This window comes from Gossypium arboreum, chromosome 11, assembly GCF_025698485.1.
Source record: "Gossypium arboreum isolate Shixiya-1 chromosome 11, ASM2569848v2, whole genome shotgun sequence".
NCBI classification, from domain to species: Eukaryota; Viridiplantae; Streptophyta; class Magnoliopsida; order Malvales; family Malvaceae; genus Gossypium; species Gossypium arboreum.
Genome location: NC_069080.1, coordinates 110,567,009 through 110,586,572, shown reverse-complemented (window position 1 = coordinate 110,586,572; position 19,564 = coordinate 110,567,009). Strand labels below are relative to the sequence as shown.

Genomic DNA, 19,564 nt, shown 5'->3' with positions numbered 1-19,564 from the left:
ATGAAAACGCCCATTTCATCCTAATATTTTGTCTCTTGGCTCGCTTCCCATTTGCCTATGCATCGATCCTAGTCCTCTCCAAGATTTCTGCGTAGCCATCAATGACCCCAAGGATGCTGGTAAGTTTTGTTTTTATCTCTTCTTCTTAAACTTGACCTTCAAATAAAACATTCTACAACCTCTTCATGGCATGGTACATGAAATTATAACATTCTTCTTCTCGTCTCCAGTGTTTGTTAATGGGAAGTTCTGCAAGGACCCAAAGCTTGCTAAAGCGCAAGACTTTTACTATTCAGGGCTCAACATCCCCAGAAACACATCAAATCCAGTGGGATCGACTGTTACTCCAGTTAATGTTGCTCAAATACCAGGGCTTAACACTCTTGGCATCTCATTGGTTCGAATTGATTACGCACCAAATGGTGGCCTAAACCCCCCTCATACTCACCCTCGTGCCACCGAAATCCTAGTCGTTGTGGAGGGCACACTCTACGTTGGCTTCGTGACATCCAACACCGATAATCGTCTCATTACCAAGGTCTTATACCCTGGAGATGTATTTGTTTTCCCAATTGGTCTCATTCACTTTCAATTCAATGTGGGGAAAACCAATGCCGTTGCCTTCGCTGCTTTGAGTAGCCAAAATCTTGGTGTGATTACCGTAGCCAATGCAGTGTTTGGATCAAATCCACCCATCAATCCCGATGTTCTCGTCAAGGCTTTCCAATTGGACAAGAATGTGGTGAAAAATCTTCAGTCAAAATTCTGGTGGGCTAACAATTAGGGCGCCCAAATATAATTCAATTTGGATTCAAATTCACAATTTGTTTGCAATAATCTTTGACTTGTTTCCTTTTCTACAATAATAATTTTTTTTTTGGAAAGAATAAATATAAAAATTATTTGCTTATGTTGCTGTAAGCTTCTTTGTTAAGTAATGAACTTTATTGTTTTCGTTTTCGCTATTTTTACTTACTTTTTTTTTTGTTTGATTAATAATTTAGTCATTTTTTTATGGTAATACTGTAGATTCAATGCATTTTAAATATAAAAAATTCAAAAAAAAAAAACTCTTTCAAATGATGTTAAATATAAAAAATTTAAAATTTAATGTTATCTAAATTGGACTGGACCGACTGATCGGAGTGGGAATCGGTTGGGTATTAGGCCGACAAGACGTAAAAAATCAGTTGACTTAAAATTAGTATAGACTGCTTGAACTGAGCTAAAAAATGGTTTGAACTGATTTCTAATTGATCTAGGCAATTGATTTCCAGAACAACTAATCCAATCGATTCAAAGCAAATAAATTATTAAAAAATAAAAAAATTATAAAAAACGAATTAACCTCCAGTTTAGCTGATTTTTTTAGCCCGATTTAACTAGTTCATACTAACTTGCAGGTCAACTAATTTTTTAGCTCTCATCGGATCGATATCCTAACTAGTTCTTGACCCAATCGATCTGGTCCAGTTTAAATAGCATTAAATTTTAGCATTTCTTATGTTTTTAAAATAGTTTTTAAAATATCTTTTTATCTTTTATTTTTAAATATATTTTTTAACTTATACATACTTTTTATTTTTACTTTTTATGTTTTTAAATAGTTTCCTTAATGATTTGACTTGTTCTTTTCTTGTGTTTTAAGCTATATTTATTATGTACCCGTATGCCACTTAAGAGGAAAAATTGTTGAGCACTTTAGCGACAACCATTCCTTAGCTGATTCAACTATAGGAACAAAAGCAAGTATGAGCATTAATTGGTGCAAGAAGTTTCTATTTGGATGCAAGGCTAGGTCAATCCTGCATGAAGTTCGACTACAGGAACATAAGCAAGTAATGTTTTTTTTTCCCTTTAAATATACAATTTTTTCGTTGAAAGATAATTTTCTTAATTATCATATCCTACTCCGCAAATCAAACAATGCATTTCGACACACCTTAAAAAAGCAACATTGGATTACATAAACCAGATTATAATAGATTACATGAACAATAAAAGAACCACTCCATCACTACTAGAAACTAGAAAACATGACAGCCCTAAAGCATGTTGCTTTTGCCAAAGAGTGAGCTATCTCATTAGCCACTCAAAACACCATAGAGAAAGCCACTTCTCCAATCTTATTCAATGACTAGTTTTATCTTACTTTTTCAGTTTAAGTTAAAGGCACATTTAACGGTCATAATTTTAGGATCTTTAGAATCTTGAAATCCTATCAGCCCCACAATCATAATGCAACACACCCCCTCAACCTGAAGTCCCTAGTTTCTCGAAAGTGGAATCGTCAACATTAAACTTCTAAGCTCCTTTTACATGGGGATCCCACCGAACATTGAAATTGCTTTAACAAACAACAACATTGGACACATATGATTGAGTCATCCTTGCAAGTCCACTCATTAACAAAAACCCCTTCCTTAACTGCCTTTAGCCAATGGTAAGCCATCGTTCTAGCTAGAAATTTAAAAATCAAAGAATATGAAAAAAAAAATTATATTTTTTTTAAAAAATTATGTACTTTTAAAGGGTAAGAACCAAATTGACAAAAAAAATTGTAAATGTTGATGTCTAAAAAAGTTATTTTACCTTTGATAATGTTAACTTTAACGGGAAAATTAAAAAAAAAGGGACTAAAATTTTTAAATAAAAAAACACGGAAATTTAAAAAATAGAGACTAAATTTTAAATTTTGAAAGAGTACAAGAACCTTTGACATATTTAAATTTAAATATTAGAAAGGGAATTACGAATAGATATAAAATGCTAATGTAATTAGATAAAATTGTAAAGGACGTCCAAACATGCCTAATCACTTTGATTTAATCCAGAATTGGAATATATCATATACCTAATCACTTGATTTTGACTGTGTAAAGTCTGTATATTCGATTTTGGACAACATTGGATAAGCCTACACCAAATTTACCACTTTCTTAATATATCAAACTCTTTGCTATTGCATCATATCGTACCTGTTAGTTCACGGCCTTGCTGACTAGCAATAAACTTGTATTAAACAAAGCGGTGTGATCACTCAAACTAATATGATTCGAAGTCTGTGAGGTAACTAAAGTCTTGAAGTTTACTTTTCTGTACTAGGAAAAATTCAAGTCATTAATTAGGCTTAAAAAATATTTTATTACAAAGTTGGCAACGAATTGGATCAGTGATTAATTCAAAGCTCATTTTGGGTAATTGAAGTGATCAACAGACTTGGAAAGTTTCGCTCTTGCATGCATGCTTCATTGAACTTGCAAGAAATTGACAATGTTGTGGATGTGATAAGCACAGATGTCAGAACAAATGAACATGCCAGAATAGACTATGTCAACTGAGATCGTATAACATGTTGATTACAGAAGAAATCAGAAGCCTTTAATCAGAAGAAATCAGAACAAAACTACCGGCTGCTTGCAGCAACTCCAAATCTAAATTAAATTATCCCCACTATCTGAATAAAAAATTACATATATATATTTGTTTGCCAAAGGCCAGATGGAATTATTTTTGAGTTTATATTTGATGCAATATATATATTTGAAAATTTTACAAGAAAACTTTCTTGTCACTAGCAAATTATAAGATAATAATGTACTTTCAGCACCTCCTTTTCCCCATCAACTTTAGTCTGAGAAGGAAAAGTCTGTTGAAGTTGGCCAGCATGTGACACTAAGACCAGCAAGCAGCAGACCATGCAGCTCGAGCCTAGCTGATGCAGCTGATGAAACTGTTTCATTTTGTTCATTTTGCTACTCTAAGTAGTTGTTATGTAATTTAGTTTGATTTCAATTGTTGCTGATGTATTTGATGTGTTTAGGTAGTGATTGAGTTGAAAATCAGCTTTGTTTATATGAACAAGTTAGTTTAACAAGTTTCAATGTATTTTTAGTGGAGTTAGATAGATGTTTAGGTAAATTTGACTTGTAATGATCAACCTATGTCTTGTTTATGTAATGGCTTCATGCCAAAGTTTTCTTTTTGAATGAAATTATTAGATTTTCTTTCCATATTCTCCATTGTTCATTGTTTTTAAATTTCGTTCTTGAATTCTGCTTGTTTGTTCACCAAGCATTGAGCCTTCCTGCTCAAGTCTTTTAGTTCAAAACTTGTTTCTCTTTGCTCTCAACACCAACAATTGGTATCTAGAGCTAATACAAAATTAAATAAATATATGTATATATATATATATATATATATATTTGTTTGCCTAAGGCCAGATGGAATTTTTTTTGAGTTCATATTTGATGCAATATATATATTTGAAAAAAGTATTTTATAATAAAACTTTCTTCTCACTAGCAAATTATAAGATAATAATGTATTTTCAGCACCTTCTTTTCCCCATCAACTTTACTTTGAGAAGGAAAAGTCAAAGCCTGGATAAGAAAATGTTTAGAACTGCGAGTGAATTAAGACCAATTCCACGAAATATATTGAAATGATGTACGAGGAGAACAGAACTAGAAAGTGTAGTGGTTGAAGAATGATTCACCTCCTAATAAGAAATAACTAATTGTGAATGCAAACGCCTAGTCTTGACGTACTTGATGAAAGGCAAATCAGGACGAGTACTTTTGTTTCAATGCCTATATATCGACCTGTTTGCCATGCAGGATTTCCCACCCCTCTCCCAATTGGTAGCATACATTTCGTGCTTGCACATCAATTATGATCAAACGACTTCAACTTTTCGTTGCAGCTTTTGCCATCTTGGCCTTCAGTCCCTTATTAGCCTCAACTTCTAATCCCAGCCCCCTGCAAGATTTTTGTGTAGCCATCAATGACACCAAGAATGGTGGTACGCTATTTTTCTCAGTACTTTCTTGTTGACTAGTATATTTAAGTCCATAATTATGCAAGACGCTAGAGCTTTTGATCTGAAGTAACATTTTCTTCATTAGAATTCATACTTTTGCATGGATTCACGATATTCACTAACCTTACTTTATTTCATGCAGTGTTTGTAAATGGAAAGTTCTGCTTTGACCCAAAGCTTTCCAATGCAGAAGACTTCTTCTATTCAGGGCTTAATATCCCTAGAAACACCTCAAATCCGGTTGGATCAACTGTGACTCCTATCAATGTGGTACAAATACCGGGACTTAACACTCTCGGCATATCTCTAGTTCAAATTGACTATGCTCCATATGGTGGCCTAAACCCTCCTCACACGCACCCTCGTGCAACGAAGATCCTTGTGGTTTTGAAAGGCACACTTTATGTCGGTTTTGTTACATCCAACACAGATAACCGCCTCATCACCAAAGTCCTAAACCCTGGTGATGTGTTTGTTTTCCCTGTCGGTCTCATCCACTTCCAATTCAATATTGGGAATACCAAAGCGCTTGCATTTCTTTGGTCTCAAAGACCAAAATCCAGAGTTATCACGATTGCAAATGCGATTTGGCTCTAACCCTCCCATTAATCCTGATGTTCTCACTAAAGCCTTCTAGTTGGACAAGAATATTGTTACCTATCTCCAATCCAAATTTTGGTGAGACAACAATTAGTTCTGTTAGAATTAAATGATCCAAATCCTTATTTAAATAAAATACAGGGGTAAAATAAAATATAAGTAAAATCCATATAGAACTACACTTCTTTTATTTTATTTTAGAATAAGGTTTTTTAAACCTTATTAAACTCCATCTATTTTATATTGATTAGAATAAGGTGTTTCAATCTTACTAGAATATGGATTTACAAGCCTATAAATAGACATAACCTATTCCTCTTGTAATCATTTGAATTCGACATAGCGAATTTGCTTCTCCTCTGCCCGTGATTTTTTTCCCGAAAAGGTTTCCACGTAAAATCTGTGTGTTCTTTATTTTATTTTATTTTATTTTATTTTCACAAATTGGTATCCAAGCTTCCGGGTAGTTCATCTCGATCACGGTAATGGCGTCTTTGAAGTATAAAATTCTACTTTTGGATTGCAACACCAAATTTGCGTTGTGGCAGATTAATATGCAAGCAGTTCTTGCGCAGATGGATCTAGAAGATGCCCTGCTAGGGATAGATAAGATGCCTTTGACATTAACAGATGAAGAGAAGAAGCGTAAGGATCGAAAGGCATTAACACAATTACATCTGTATTTGTCTAATGAAATTTTGCTAGATGTGATGAAGGAGAAGACCGACACTGCATTATGGAAGAGGCTGAAACAAATATGCATGTCGAAAACTCTAACAAGCAAGTTGCATATAAAGCAGAGTCTTTATGCTCATCGTTTGGAGGAAGGTGGGTCTGTACATGAACACTTAGTAGTGTTTAAAGAAATTCTCTCAAACTTGGAGGCCATTGAAGTTCAGTATGATAAGGAAGATCTAGGGTTGATTCTACTTTATTCGTTGCCCCCGTCTTATTCAACTGTCAGAGACATGATTTTATATAGCCGCGAGTCTCTTACAATTGATAAGGTTTATGATTCTTTGACCTCATATGATAAAATGAAGCATCTTGTGGTTAAACTCGACTCTCAGGGAAAGGGTCTCATTTTTCGTGTGAGACAAGATCAGAATGCTGATGATGATCATGGAAGGACATAGGAATGGAATCTTCGAGGTAAATCTAAGGGTAAATCGAAGTCTTCAAACAGAGGTAAAACTTGTAACGTCTGTAAGAAGAAAGGGCAGATTAAATTTGAGTGCTATAAGCTGCAGAACAAGATTAAAAGGGAGGCTGCGAATCAAAAAGGAAAACAACTAGAAAATTCTGGTGAAGCTGATGTTGTAGAAGACTACAGTGATGGGGAAATTCTAGTCACTTTTGCCAACAATTATAAAGTAATCGAGGAGTGGATACTTGATTCAGGTTGCACCTTCCACATGAGTCCCAATCGGGATTGGTTTACAACTTACGAAACAGTGTCTGAAGGTGTTGTTTTGATGAGAAATAAGGCTTCATGTAAAATCGCAGGTGTTGGAACAATTAAAGTTAAGATATTTGATGGAGTTGTTAGAACACTTAGTGACATACTACATGTTCTAAAATTGAAGAGAAATTTAATTTCGTTGAATACTCTTGATTCAAAAGGGTACAGATACACAACTAAAAGTGGAGTTTTAAATATTTCCAAAGGATCCCTTGTGTGATGAAAGGGCAGAGAAAGACTACCAAGTTATATGTTTTGCACGGTTCTACTGTTACTGGTGATGCAGCTGTCGCTTCCTCCTCCTTGTTAGATGATGATATTATTAAACTTTGGCATATGCGCCTAGGGCATATGAGTGAGAATGGCATGACAAAATTGAGCAAAAGAGGGCTTCTTGATAGGCAAGGAATTTGCAAACTGAAGTTCTGTGAGCACTATATTTTTGGGAAGCAAAAGAGAGTTTGATTTACCAGAGGAATCCATAACACGAAGGGAACATTGAAGTATATTTACTCTAATCTGTGGGGGCATCCAGAGTGTCTTCGAGAGGTGGAGCTAATTATATGCTAACTTTTATTGATGATTTTTCCAGAAAAGTTTGGGTGTTCTTCTTGAAGCAGAAAAGCGATGTGTTTTTCGTATTTAAGTCTTGAAAAATTATGATTGAAAAATAGACGGGAAAAAAAATAAAATACCTCTGCACACACAATGGCTTAGAGTTCTATTCTGATGAGTTTAATAGACTGTGCAAGTCAGAAGGAATCATGAGACACTTGACAATTCGTCATACTCTACAGCAAAACGGCATTGCAGAACGAATGAACAGAACGATCATGGAGAAGGTTTGACGTATGTTGTCAAATGTCAACTTACCGAAGTCGTTTTGGGCAGAAACAACCTCTGCTACATGTTTTTTGATCAACCGATCTCCATCCGTTGCCATTGAGAAGAAGACTCCACAAGAGGTATGGTCTGGTAATCCTGCTAATTATCCTGACTTAAAGATCTTTAGGTGTCCTATGTATGCTCATGTTGATAATGGAAAATTGGAACTGAGATCAATTAAATGTGTTTTACTTGGTTATAAAGTCGATGTAAAAGGGCATAAGTTATGGTGTCCTGAAAATAGAAAAGTTGTGATTAGCAGAGATGTCGTTTTTTATGAAACTGCTATGCTACCTAACTTACTCTTAAAGACTCTTCCATTAAAGAAAATCAAAAGCAGGTGGAGCATCAGATTAATACAGAATCGACTCCTCAAGCCAGTACAAAAATTGAGAATAGAGTTGCTTCTTCACCACAACACTCTATTGCCAAAAACAGAACTAGAAGAGAAATTAAACCTTCAAAGAAGTATCCCGAGGCTGATCTAGTTGCTTATGGTTTAAATGCGGTTGAAGATATAGATGCAAACCGAGAGCCATCTAATTATTCTGAGGCAGTTAGCTGTGAAGACTCAAAAAAGTGGATGTTTGCTATGCAAGAGGAGATGAAATCACTCCACAAAAACAAAACACGAGATCTTGTGAAACTTCCTAAATGTAAAAAGGTTGTTCGTTGTAAATGGGTGTTTAAAAAGAAAGAAAGGACCCCAGGAGTTGAAGAACCCAGATATAAAGCAAGGCTTGTTGCAAAGGGTTACAGTCAAATTCCAGGAGTGGACTTCACAGATGTGTTCTCTCCAGTTGTGAAGTATAGTTCAATTCGAGCTTTGCTTGGTATTGTGGCCATGCATGATTTGGAGCTTGAGCAGTTAGATGTAAAAACTGAATTTTTGCATGAAGAACTTGAGGAAGACATTTACATGTAACAACCAGAGGGTTTTACAGTCTCAAAAAAAGAGGACTATGTTTGCTTGCTGAAAAAGTCCCTTTGCGGTTTGAAACAATCACCAAGACAGTGGTACAAGAGGTTTGATTCCTTTATGACTTCTCATGATTTCAAAAGAAGTAGTTTTGACAGTTGTGTTTACTTTAAGTAAAACAATGATGGTTCTTTTGTATATCTACTTCTTTATGTTTATGACATGTTGATAGAAGCAAAAGATAAATGAGAGATAGGAAAGGTCAAAGGCCAACTAACTGAAGAATTTGAGATGAAAGATTTGGGACCAGCAAAGAAGATACTTGATATAAATATTCTCAGAGATAGAAAAGCAAGTAAATTGTACCTAAGTCAGAAGGAGTACATTGAGAAAGTTCTTTGCAGGTTCAATATGCAAAGTGTTAAGCCTGTTAGTACTTCTTTAGCAGCCCATTTCAGACTTTCATCGGCTTTGTCTCCACAATTAAATGATGAGATTGAGTACATGTCACATGTTTCATACTCTAGTGTAGTGGGATCTCTCATATATGCTATGGTTTGTTCACGTCTAGATTTATCATATGCAGTCAATGCAGTTAGAAGATACATGGCAAATCCCGGTAAAGAACACTGAAAATAGTTCAGTGGATTTTAAGATACTTACGAGGTACTACTGATGTCTACTTACAGTTTAGAAGAACTAGAGATGGAGTCATCGGGTATGTTGATGCTGGTTTTGCTGGAGACCTTGATAGAAGAAGATCTCTCACAGGTTATGTCTTTATAATCAGAGGTTGCGCAATCAGTTGGGAAGCAACTTTGCAAACTACAGTTGCTTTGTCTACCACTAAAGCTGAGTATATGGTGATTACCGAGGTTTGTAAAGAAGCTATTTAGTTGAAGGGACTCTTTAGTGAACTCAATGAAGTCCTTCAAATCAATACAGTATTTTGTGACAGTTAGAGTGTAATCTTCCTTACAAAAGATCAAATGTTTCATGAGAGAACAAAACACATTAATGTTCGGTATCATTTTGTACGTGATATTATTGCTCGTGGTGATATTGTTGTGAGCAAAATTAGTACTCATGAAAATCCTACAGATATGATGACTAAGTCACTTCCTATAACCAAGTTTGAGCATTGCTTAGACTTGATTGGTGTTCATTGTTGAAGTTAAGCCCTTAAAAGGTTCTATGGAAGAGGCGAAGAACTTGTTCGTTGAGAGTTCGCGATGAAGAACTTGTTCATTAAGAATTCGTATCAAGGTGGAGATTGTTAGAATTAATGACCCGAATCCTTATTTAAATAAAATCCAGTGGTAAAATAAAATAAAAGTAAAATCCATATAGAACTACACTTCTTTTATTTTATTTTAGAATAAGGTTTTTTAAAACTTATTAAACTGCATCTATTTTATATTGATTGGAATAAGGTGTTTCAATCTTACTAGAATGTGGCTTTACAAGCCTATAAATAGACATAATCTGTTCCTCCTATAATCATTTGAATTTGACATAGTGAATTTTCTTCTCCTCTGCCTGTGGGTTTTTTCCCAAAAAGATTTCCATGTAAAATCTGTGTGTTCTTTATTTTATTTTATTTTCACAGGTTCATTTAAATATATGGGAATAAAATTTCTTCAATCATAAGAAGTTGTGATTGTTTTGTTCTAAATAATGTGTGTTTTTATTAATAATGTGCCTGATCTAATGGTTATGGCATGGTTTCTAGTTTGCTAGTCTACTTGCAATGACTTATGTTTCCATGTTAAGTTTTTTCTATCTTGCATTTTGTATCAAGATTTGCTTTCGATAGTTGCTAATTTTCTCGATAGCGATTATTTTAAATTGGTGTTATAACCTCCCACTTAACATAACACGTGGTGGTTTCAATGTCAATACTTTCTTATAAGCTATCATATTAGGTCATTTTGTAAGTTATATTTTTAAAAAAATTAATATTTTAAAAAATTATGTATACTTTATTACGAGAATTATGACTCATCATAGTATATTCATAATTAACTTAACCATTTTTCTACTAATTTTTTATTTATTAAAAATTATACATTTTATAATTAACCAATTTTTACTCATTATTATTTATAATTATTAATCTTTATTGGTTAATAAATCATGGGTGAATCTTATATATCATATACATCAATTAAATTATACCAACAAATGGTTGGAAAAAATAGCCCTGGACATTTTCCCTAAGAATTTGGATTGAGTTTGAATCTTAGGGCCATTATTGTTGGGAAAGTTTACGTGAATATTAGCCCCAACCCAAGCAAAATTAGGCTCAAACCTTAAAATCAATTAAATTATTATATTTGTATGTGTCGTTATTGTATGTCAAAAATTTTAGAGTAAATTATATCGTTAGTCACTCTAAATACGGCTCGCCTCTAATTTGGTCACCCCAATTTTTTTATTTTGTTAATTTAGTCACCCAAAAAAGAAATTTATCAAATTGGTCACTTCACTAATAAATGGTAATGGAAGACTTACAGTGCATTTATGTGAACAAGTTTGGAGTCACCAAAATAGGAAAAACCCCTATTTAGAGTGATTAATAGGTAGTTTACACAAATTTTAGCGTGACTAACGTGGAAATTCACCATTAAAATTTTGTTACCATTTAACGGTGGTGTTGAGACAAATATTTGATATCATTGCAATTTGCCAATGGAAATGCCCACTTTCATCACCACTGCATCAAAGAAAGCAACTTGCCATACTTGAAAGTTATCAATTTATTGAAACAAATTTTTAGGTTGTGTTATATTGTAGGATTATTCAAGTCCCTCAATGAATATCAATTCACCTGGAGAAACATATCCTAAGCACCGGACCGGATCGAGTGTGCCAAATTTCTTAAATTAAGGATGTTAGATTGAAACAAAACTTGAAAACTTATCTTCCAACAACCCAACTTACTTTAGTCATTATTATAATATTCTATTTAGTTATTTTAGTTGTTGTCAAGAAGGGATTTTCGTCAATCTTTGGTATGCTAGCAAGTCTCGAAAAGTCCTATATATTTGAGAGACTTGAAATGTACTAAGTATTTGAGAGATGTAACACCCCGATATTTGATTCGATCATCGGGTCTGAGTTATAAGGTGTCACATTCATTGTCAAAGCAATTACGATCAAATTACAAATTGTTAAGCATTCAAATATAACTAAAACATGTGTATAACACGATACATCATCATTTTCGAATCTTAACAAGTTTATGAAAGCTTTTTTGTTAACCCAATGTCTAAAAAGAACCTAATTGTAAGGATTCCCAAATTTTGGGTTGACATCACAATGGCACGGGGTTCCTTGTCACGACACAAATCTCTGTTTGGTGCTTGTCATGACTTCAAAGCAACGGTGTCACCACAAGAACCTTGCTTTCTTTTTCATTGTGACGTCAGAAGTTCATCATCACAACGTGACAATCTATTTCTTCCAAAATCAACTTGTTTACAAGTTAAAAGGGACCTAAAATCACATATATACATTTTCATACAACCAATTCATATATATCCCACACCAACTAGAATTCATTTCAATACAAGTTCAAATCATTAACAAAAGATAATACCATATGTAACTTAACTTTTGAGACTTTTAGCCTAAGGTTCCTAGGTGCATGCCCAAAAGACCAAAATGAGTCACTTTATACAAAATTTGTTGGGTTGGAAATGATAGTCTGGATGCTGGCTTCAAATCTCTAGGCTTCAAAAATCACCTAAACTTGCGGACGGAGAAAACAAACTCTACACTTAGTAATAGGGCTCAATGGTACATTTAGGATCCAATATATAATTACAAGAATTAACATTACAATTCAATAGAAAACATACATATATACACATATTAATCAAAAAATTTCATGATCTAAGGCGACAAGCAAATTATAACCATCAACTTACATCTAGCCAAATCAAGGTAACTCCTCTCTAAATACCTATACCATGGCCCGTAGCTAAATCAAGGTATTATTCGCACCCAAAGTTCCATATCATGGCCCGAAGCCAATACATTAACCTAATGACATGTCATTAGCATCCTAACTATTCCTAAGGTTCAACCGGGAAGTTTCACTTGTCGATTTCATCGTTGAACACATCCGTATAGTCGTATTCAAAATTCAAACATTAATAAACATTCAAATAAATGCCCATAAAATATGAACATAAAGATGGCTTTATGTTTTGTTTTATTAAAACATAAGTTAATTACTAATTTGCCAATTTGACCTTGGTTTAAAACATTAATAAACATCAAATACATGCCCATTTAAGTCCATTCCCACTATCAATGTTCTATTCACAACATAAGGTCTTCACATTTAATAAACCATAGCAATTAAACACTTAAACAATTAGAACGTAACTTTTGCATTTTACGCGATTTAGTCCTTTCATCAAATTAAGCACTCAAACGCTAAAATTATTTTACGAAATTTTCACACATACATATTCACATGGTATAAATACCAAAAATAATATTAAAATAATTTTACGACCTCGGATTGTTCCGATTTAGATAAAACCAAGCTGTTACATTGATGATGTGTTTCTCTTCGTCAAGAACAAAAATAAGGAGGTTGATCCTTAGACAATTTTGAAAGGGTCTTCGAGCAAAAAATTAACCTTTCTAATTCAATGGTTTGGTTTGATCCCAATATGCCAAGGGTTCAAAAATAACTTTTTGGTAACAAGCTAGGGTTGCAGGTGGTGGTGAATTTGGATTATTATCTTGGGCTTTCTTTGTTTAATGGAAAGAAAAAAAGGGAGCTTTTAAGCATATTCTGGATCGTTTTTCCAATAAGATTAACAGTTGGTCTAAACTCTTGCTTGTGAAGAGATTTTTTATCAAATTTATTCTACAATCATTACTTACTTACGCTGTGTCTATTTTCCTTGCTCCTAGGGGTATAATGGAGGAGATGACTTCCAAAATTCATCATTGGTGGTGGGCAAGCAAAGAGAAGGGATGTTTTTGGGCTATGGTCCTTTGGGATAATCTTTTTTTATCAAAAGTTGTGACATCCCAAAATTGGCCCTAGTCGGGAAGTGGTTTCGGGACCGCTAAACCGAGTCACCGACATGCTCGAACGTAATATTTATTGTCTAGAATATGGGAAAATGCATGTGTGAATTTTGAATTCTTTGATTTAGTTAATTTGATTGTGAATTGAAAGAAAAAGGACTCATGCGAAAGGATTTAAAAATATGTAGCTAATTTTAAGAGGTTAATAAAGGAATGAAGCAAAATAAATGGAGTTGCATGTCAAATACTCCATTTATTTTGGATGAGTGGCCGGCCATGTCTAGATGATGGGCAAGGGGACATGTTTCCAACATGTTTAGTTAGTGCATTATGTAGAAAGAATTAAGAAATGAAAACAAAAAGAAAAAAATGAGCATAGATGCCCCCCCCCATGGTGCCGTAGCTAGAGAGAAAGAAAGAAAAAAAAAAGTTGTCATTCATCCTTTCTTTGAGCAAAGACTAAGAAAGAAAAACAAAAAAAATTGTTCATCTTTTCCCCTCCTTCCTTTGGCCGAAATTCCTAAGAGGAAGAAGAGATTTTTGCTTCATTTTCTTTGTTTAGAAGAGATCTAGAAGGAGATTTGGCTAAACTTGCATCAAGATTAAGGTATGTATGAGGTTGTGTCATGAGATTCATGCTTGTTTTGGTTGCTAACTTGATGTGCATGTTAGCCATGGTTCAAATCCTTGCTATGCCATGAAAAATGGTATTTGGCCAAGGTTGATATTGTGTTAAAGCCATTGCATGCTAAATGTGAAGCTTGCTAATGATGCATGCAATGATGGATTGACTACTCTTGAAATTTCTTTGTAGCAATCTTGAGTAAGACATTGAGTTCTTTGTTTAACCATGACCAAAGTTCAATGGGGTATGATTGTGATGTATTCGCCATGATGCATTCATGAGCATGATTTATGCTTGTTACTTGATTGGTAAAATTTGTGTTTTAGAGGGTTATGAACACCTTGAGATTCGCCATGCACCTATATGTGTATATATGTTTGCACATGATATTTTGATTATGCGAAAGTGATAAATATGTTTGTTTAAAGAAGAAATTTGTTGAAGAATGTTGTGAAATTTGCATGTACATTCGCCTAGTACATGTATAGTGTGAAAACCTTGAAATTATTTTTGATTTTGTGTATTTATGACCATGTGTAATTGGCCACATGAGTAATTTGAGCACTTGATGTTATGTTAAAATTCTTGAGCTTAAATATATGGATGTATGTATATGTGGCCATATAATGGCGTTTTGGTTCAAAGGTTGAATGATAAATTATAATAAAGTGAGATGATATGAGATGCGAATGTCATTTACTAGTAAACATTATTGATAGAAATATTGAATACTTCTACTTGTATTCGTTAAGCTCAAGAGCAAAAAGGAGCTAAATCCGATAAAGGGAAGGAAAAAGTGATCGAATAGCCGTTGAAGCCGCTCGACAACATCCAAGGTAAGTCCTCAAGAAATGACCCTACTCGAATTATGTGAAATGAAATATGGATGTATAATGATTATTGATTTATGTGTGTATGAGTATTTGAATGATATCGGGCTAAGGCCCAAGGCGATTATGCTAGTGATATGTTTGTGTTTGAGCCTTAGTAACGAAAATGAAACATGGATGTGTAATGATTATTGATGTATGTGTGTGCATGAGCAATTGAATGATATCCGGCTAAGTCCCAAGACATTTATGCTAGTAATTATATCCGGTTAAGACCCAAGGCAATTGTGCTAGTGATTACATCCGGCTAAGACCAAGGAATTCGTGCAAGTTGTTAAATCCGGCTAATACCCAAGGCATTTGTGCAAGTCGTTCTATCCGGCTAAGACCAAGGCATTCGTGCATGTGGTTATATCCTGTTGTATTCAAGAAGCTTGGGCTGAAGGTGAGCGTTGGTTTCGTAATAAATTTAATTAGTACGCTCGAAAAGCCCAAAGGATAAGGTATGTTTATATGTGCATTGGAAAAGTCGATATGTTTGAGTAACATTCGTTCAATCGACTAACGAATTTTCAGCTATTGAATTGGTTGATATCTTGTGAAAGTATACAATGATGAAGTGTGAAGTAAGTATGATTATGTGAATGTGTATTAATGAAATGATTCATTTGGCTATGTGAATGTAATGCTTTAGTTAAAGCTGATTTTATTGCTTGAGACTTACTAAGCATAAAAATGCTTACCCGTTGCTTTGGCTCTCGCTTTATAGATTTTGTTCGTTAGCGATCGGATACGGGATCATTGAAGTCGAAGTCATCCACACTATCAAAACCTCCATTTTGATATAATTTTGGTTGAACTTTGAAATGGCATGTATAGGACTACCCTTGTTGGTTCAAATGTGTTGTGATGTACATGTGTACGGCCATGCGAAAATGGCTCGTAGAAGTAAAGTACTGAACTTAGACCATTTGTGATTTGTATATATATATGGTTTCATGATGTGATTATGGATTGGAAATGGGAGTGTTGGTCACATGATCAGCCATTGGAATGGCTAAAATGATCATAGGTGAACCTATGTATGGCAAGACTAGTTGGTTCATGGAGACTACAAAATAGGTAAGACCTACCTTAAAACAGGTGCTGCCAGCTGCAGTGACGGGAATGTGAAAATCACCAAAATTGTAGGAATGGTATTAAATAGTGAAAGAATTATGTAAATTAACCTTGATGAGTCTACTTTCATATGGAAGAAACGAAACGGTCATAGGAATTACGTGTTAAGAGATATTAAAGTTATCGTGAGACAGGGCCAGAACGGTTTCTGGGTCCCCTGTTGCGACTTTGAAAATTTACCATAAATTATCCAGAATGAATTAGAAGTCATGCATAATATGTGCAGATTTATTTTTGAGTCTAGTTTCATTAGAAACAAACGGCATCAGTATTGAAACCCTGTACAGAGAGATATTCAAGTTGTAATGTGCGAAGGTCAGTGTAGTCGACCCCTGTAACATGGGTGACTTTAACTAATAAACTGTACCAATTGGCCTGACCAAAAATTCTAGAAATAAATCCATGGATGGATATATGAGTCTAAATTCAGGGAAATTTTACGGAATCAGTTTCCGAGTTGTGAAACTCGAGATATGCTTTTTAAGGCGACAGCAACGCAGTTTTCCAGCTTGCCTGGAATGTCAAATTGGTCGGTGCCATAAGTGGTTTTGGCTTGTTAACCCCTCGTGTCCGACACCGGCAACGGTCTCGGGTTCGGGGTGTTACAAAAGTTATGGGTGGAATTGGATTTAGAGACCTTCGGCTATTTAACTTCACCCTATTTGGTTGGCAAGTATGGAGGCTCATCCCGCATAGGGACACTTTTTTCTTCCGTGCTCTTAGCTTGAAATATTTTCCTGAAGGTGATTTATTCCATCCCAATAAGATTGATAAACTTTCCTTTACTTGGTCAAGCATTTTGGAGGCTACAAGAGCTCTTAATAAGGGGCTTGGCTGGTATGTGGGGATGGTTGTAGAATTTGGCTTGACAATCACAAATTGGGCTTTGAGGGTCTTGATGGAAATGCCTTACATATCTTGACCGATTCTCTTCCGATTTTGTGTCTGTGCTCTTTGGTTACCACATTATGGTGGTTGGAACATGGATCGTGAGCGTGAGCTGTACAGCAATTTTATGGCTAGCTGAATTTGTAACATCCCAATTTTACCTCATAGGATGAATGATAGGATGGTTTGGTTCCATAATGTCCATGGACTTTACACGGCCAAATCGGCATATTCTTGTTACTACTTAAAGGCATTGGGTTTGGCCTGCATTGGTTCTTTTAGAAGTTCATTTGGAAGATGAGAGCCCTTCCTGATTTTTTTTTTTGCACGGTGGATCAGTTATGAATTGCTTTCCACTAATGTTAAGATATCGACTATTAAACATAATGTTGATCTGGTTTGCTCGAGGTGTAAAGACGGTGATGAAATTGTGATTCATGCTTTAAGAGATTACCCTAAAGCTTAAGATGTCCTTATTGCTAGTGGTTTTGATAATAGATTGTTGATTAATAAATATGAGTTTTGCATTGATTAGATTGAAGACTCTATGTGTCTCTTGGACAAAAAAAACTTTCGAGGACTTCATTACTACCCTTCCGAATATTTGGAACTACAGAAATAATGCCATTTTTAGGGGCAAGGAGGACGACGCTTGCGTGATTTGGGAAAGTGCCCTCAAACTTAATGGTCATTTTTGCATTCATAATGTAGACACACAATTTTGCCCGGGCCCAGAAATAAGTCCAAAAATAATAAACCCCCAAAAAAAAAAACGAAGTCCAAGTTCAGTCCAGAATTACAAATATAATTTGGCCTGATCAGAATGACCCATTACTTGAAAAGATTTAAGGCCCATCTACAAGTTTGACTCATATGGAAATATAATCTTCAATGATATACAATCTTAGATATGATACAATCTTAGATATGATTGCAATCTTAGATATGATACAATCTTAGATATGATTGCAATCTTAGATATGATATACAATCTTAGAAGATATGATTTTGTAATCTTGGAGATTTAATTTGTAGATATCCTTTAATCTTAACCGTTGATGTAATTGATCTGTACCGTTGGATTTGGGGAGGCTCAACTATAAATAGAGGCCTCTCCCCTCATTGTAAAACAACTTGACTTCACTTGAGTTTTGGGAAGCAATAAGAATTCTTAAGAGCATTCACTCAAATTTCTCTCCCTCTTGCATTCTTATTTTCTGCGGTTTGTTTTTATTTATTCTTTGTTCATTTTCGTTTTCAACCTTTTTTTATTTTGATTTAATCCCTATTTCCCTGATTTTTAATTCTCTTTTATATTTTATTTTTTAATAATTTTAGTATTATATCAAACTATTTTTATTAAATTCTATATTATTCATTGTTTTAAAAAAATATATTTCATTTAATTGAAAAAGTTTTTCTTAAATAAGGCAATGTTTGGTGTTTAGAAATTCGGGAAATAGTGCCCTAACATACTGGGTTGCGATTTTTCGTTTGACTAAATAACCAAATATCCTTTTAATAAATTTTCAAAATCATGAGATAATTTTAGTTACGAGGATTTAAAACATCGTGTCCTAACATGCTGGATGTAATGTTTGTATACTTTCAGAACAAAAGAATCTCAAGTTTCAACTTTAAATTGTTCAAATTTTAAAATCTTTTCAAATTTTCGACATTAGGACAATAAATAATCAATTCGATACCAATTTTGGGCATTATGAGGGTGCTAATCCTTCCTTGTGCGTAACCGACTCCCGAACCTATTTTCTTGAATTTCGTAGACCAAAATGTTTTATAAAGGTGATCCAATCACACCTAAAAAGGTTGGTGGCGACTCCCATTTTCATTTTTCAAAAAGTCAAACCCCGTTTCTAAAACATCCCTTTAAAAAATAGTTCCGCTGGGGACGTATAAGAGAGTCAAGCCGAAAATTGATTATTTTCTGTCTTAATGTCGGAAATTTGGAAAATTTTTAAAATATGTCATTTTTACATGTGTTAGTTGCATACGTTTGTTATTGTTTACGCACACATTGCATTTGCATGACCGTTGTGGTCACACCCTTAAGTGGGAGTGAGAAGCTATGCTTTCGTGAGGTTTTCACCTTCGCATGGGCTAGTGGATTGCTTCCGGGATACATCCGTACCTATGTCTTCGTGAGATTTTCATCTCCACATGGCCATAAGGAAATGTGTCCCCCTGAACCGAACTTGGTCCATATGAGCCTATAATTGGTGAGGATCAAGGAATCTGCTGGTTCAAGTACCTTTTCTTTAGAACCGAACTACATATAGTG

The 19,564-nt window shown here is 34.5% G+C and overlaps 1 protein-coding gene across 1 annotated transcript; it reads left to right on the top strand.

Annotated features, from left to right (window-relative positions):
* The first annotated feature begins 4,674 nt into the window (after positions 1-4,674).
* Positions 4,675-5,419, top strand: LOC128284339 (germin-like protein subfamily 1 member 14). The gene is made up of 2 exons (XM_053022350.1): positions 4,675-4,804; positions 4,965-5,419. The coding sequence occupies exons 1-2, from the start codon at positions 4,675-4,677 to the stop codon at positions 5,417-5,419; spliced, it is 585 nt and encodes a 194-aa protein (XP_052878310.1).
* The last annotated feature ends 14,145 nt before the right edge of the window (positions 5,420-19,564 follow it).

Coding starts and splice junctions, on each gene's coding strand:
- LOC128284339 (XM_053022350.1), top strand. CDS start 4,675: ATGATCAAACGACTTCAACTTTTCGTTGCAGCTTTTGCCATCTTGGCC. Junction 4,805..4,964: donor CAATGACACCAAGAATGGTG/GTACGCTATTTT, acceptor TATTTCATGCAG/TGTTTGTAAATGGAAAGTTC.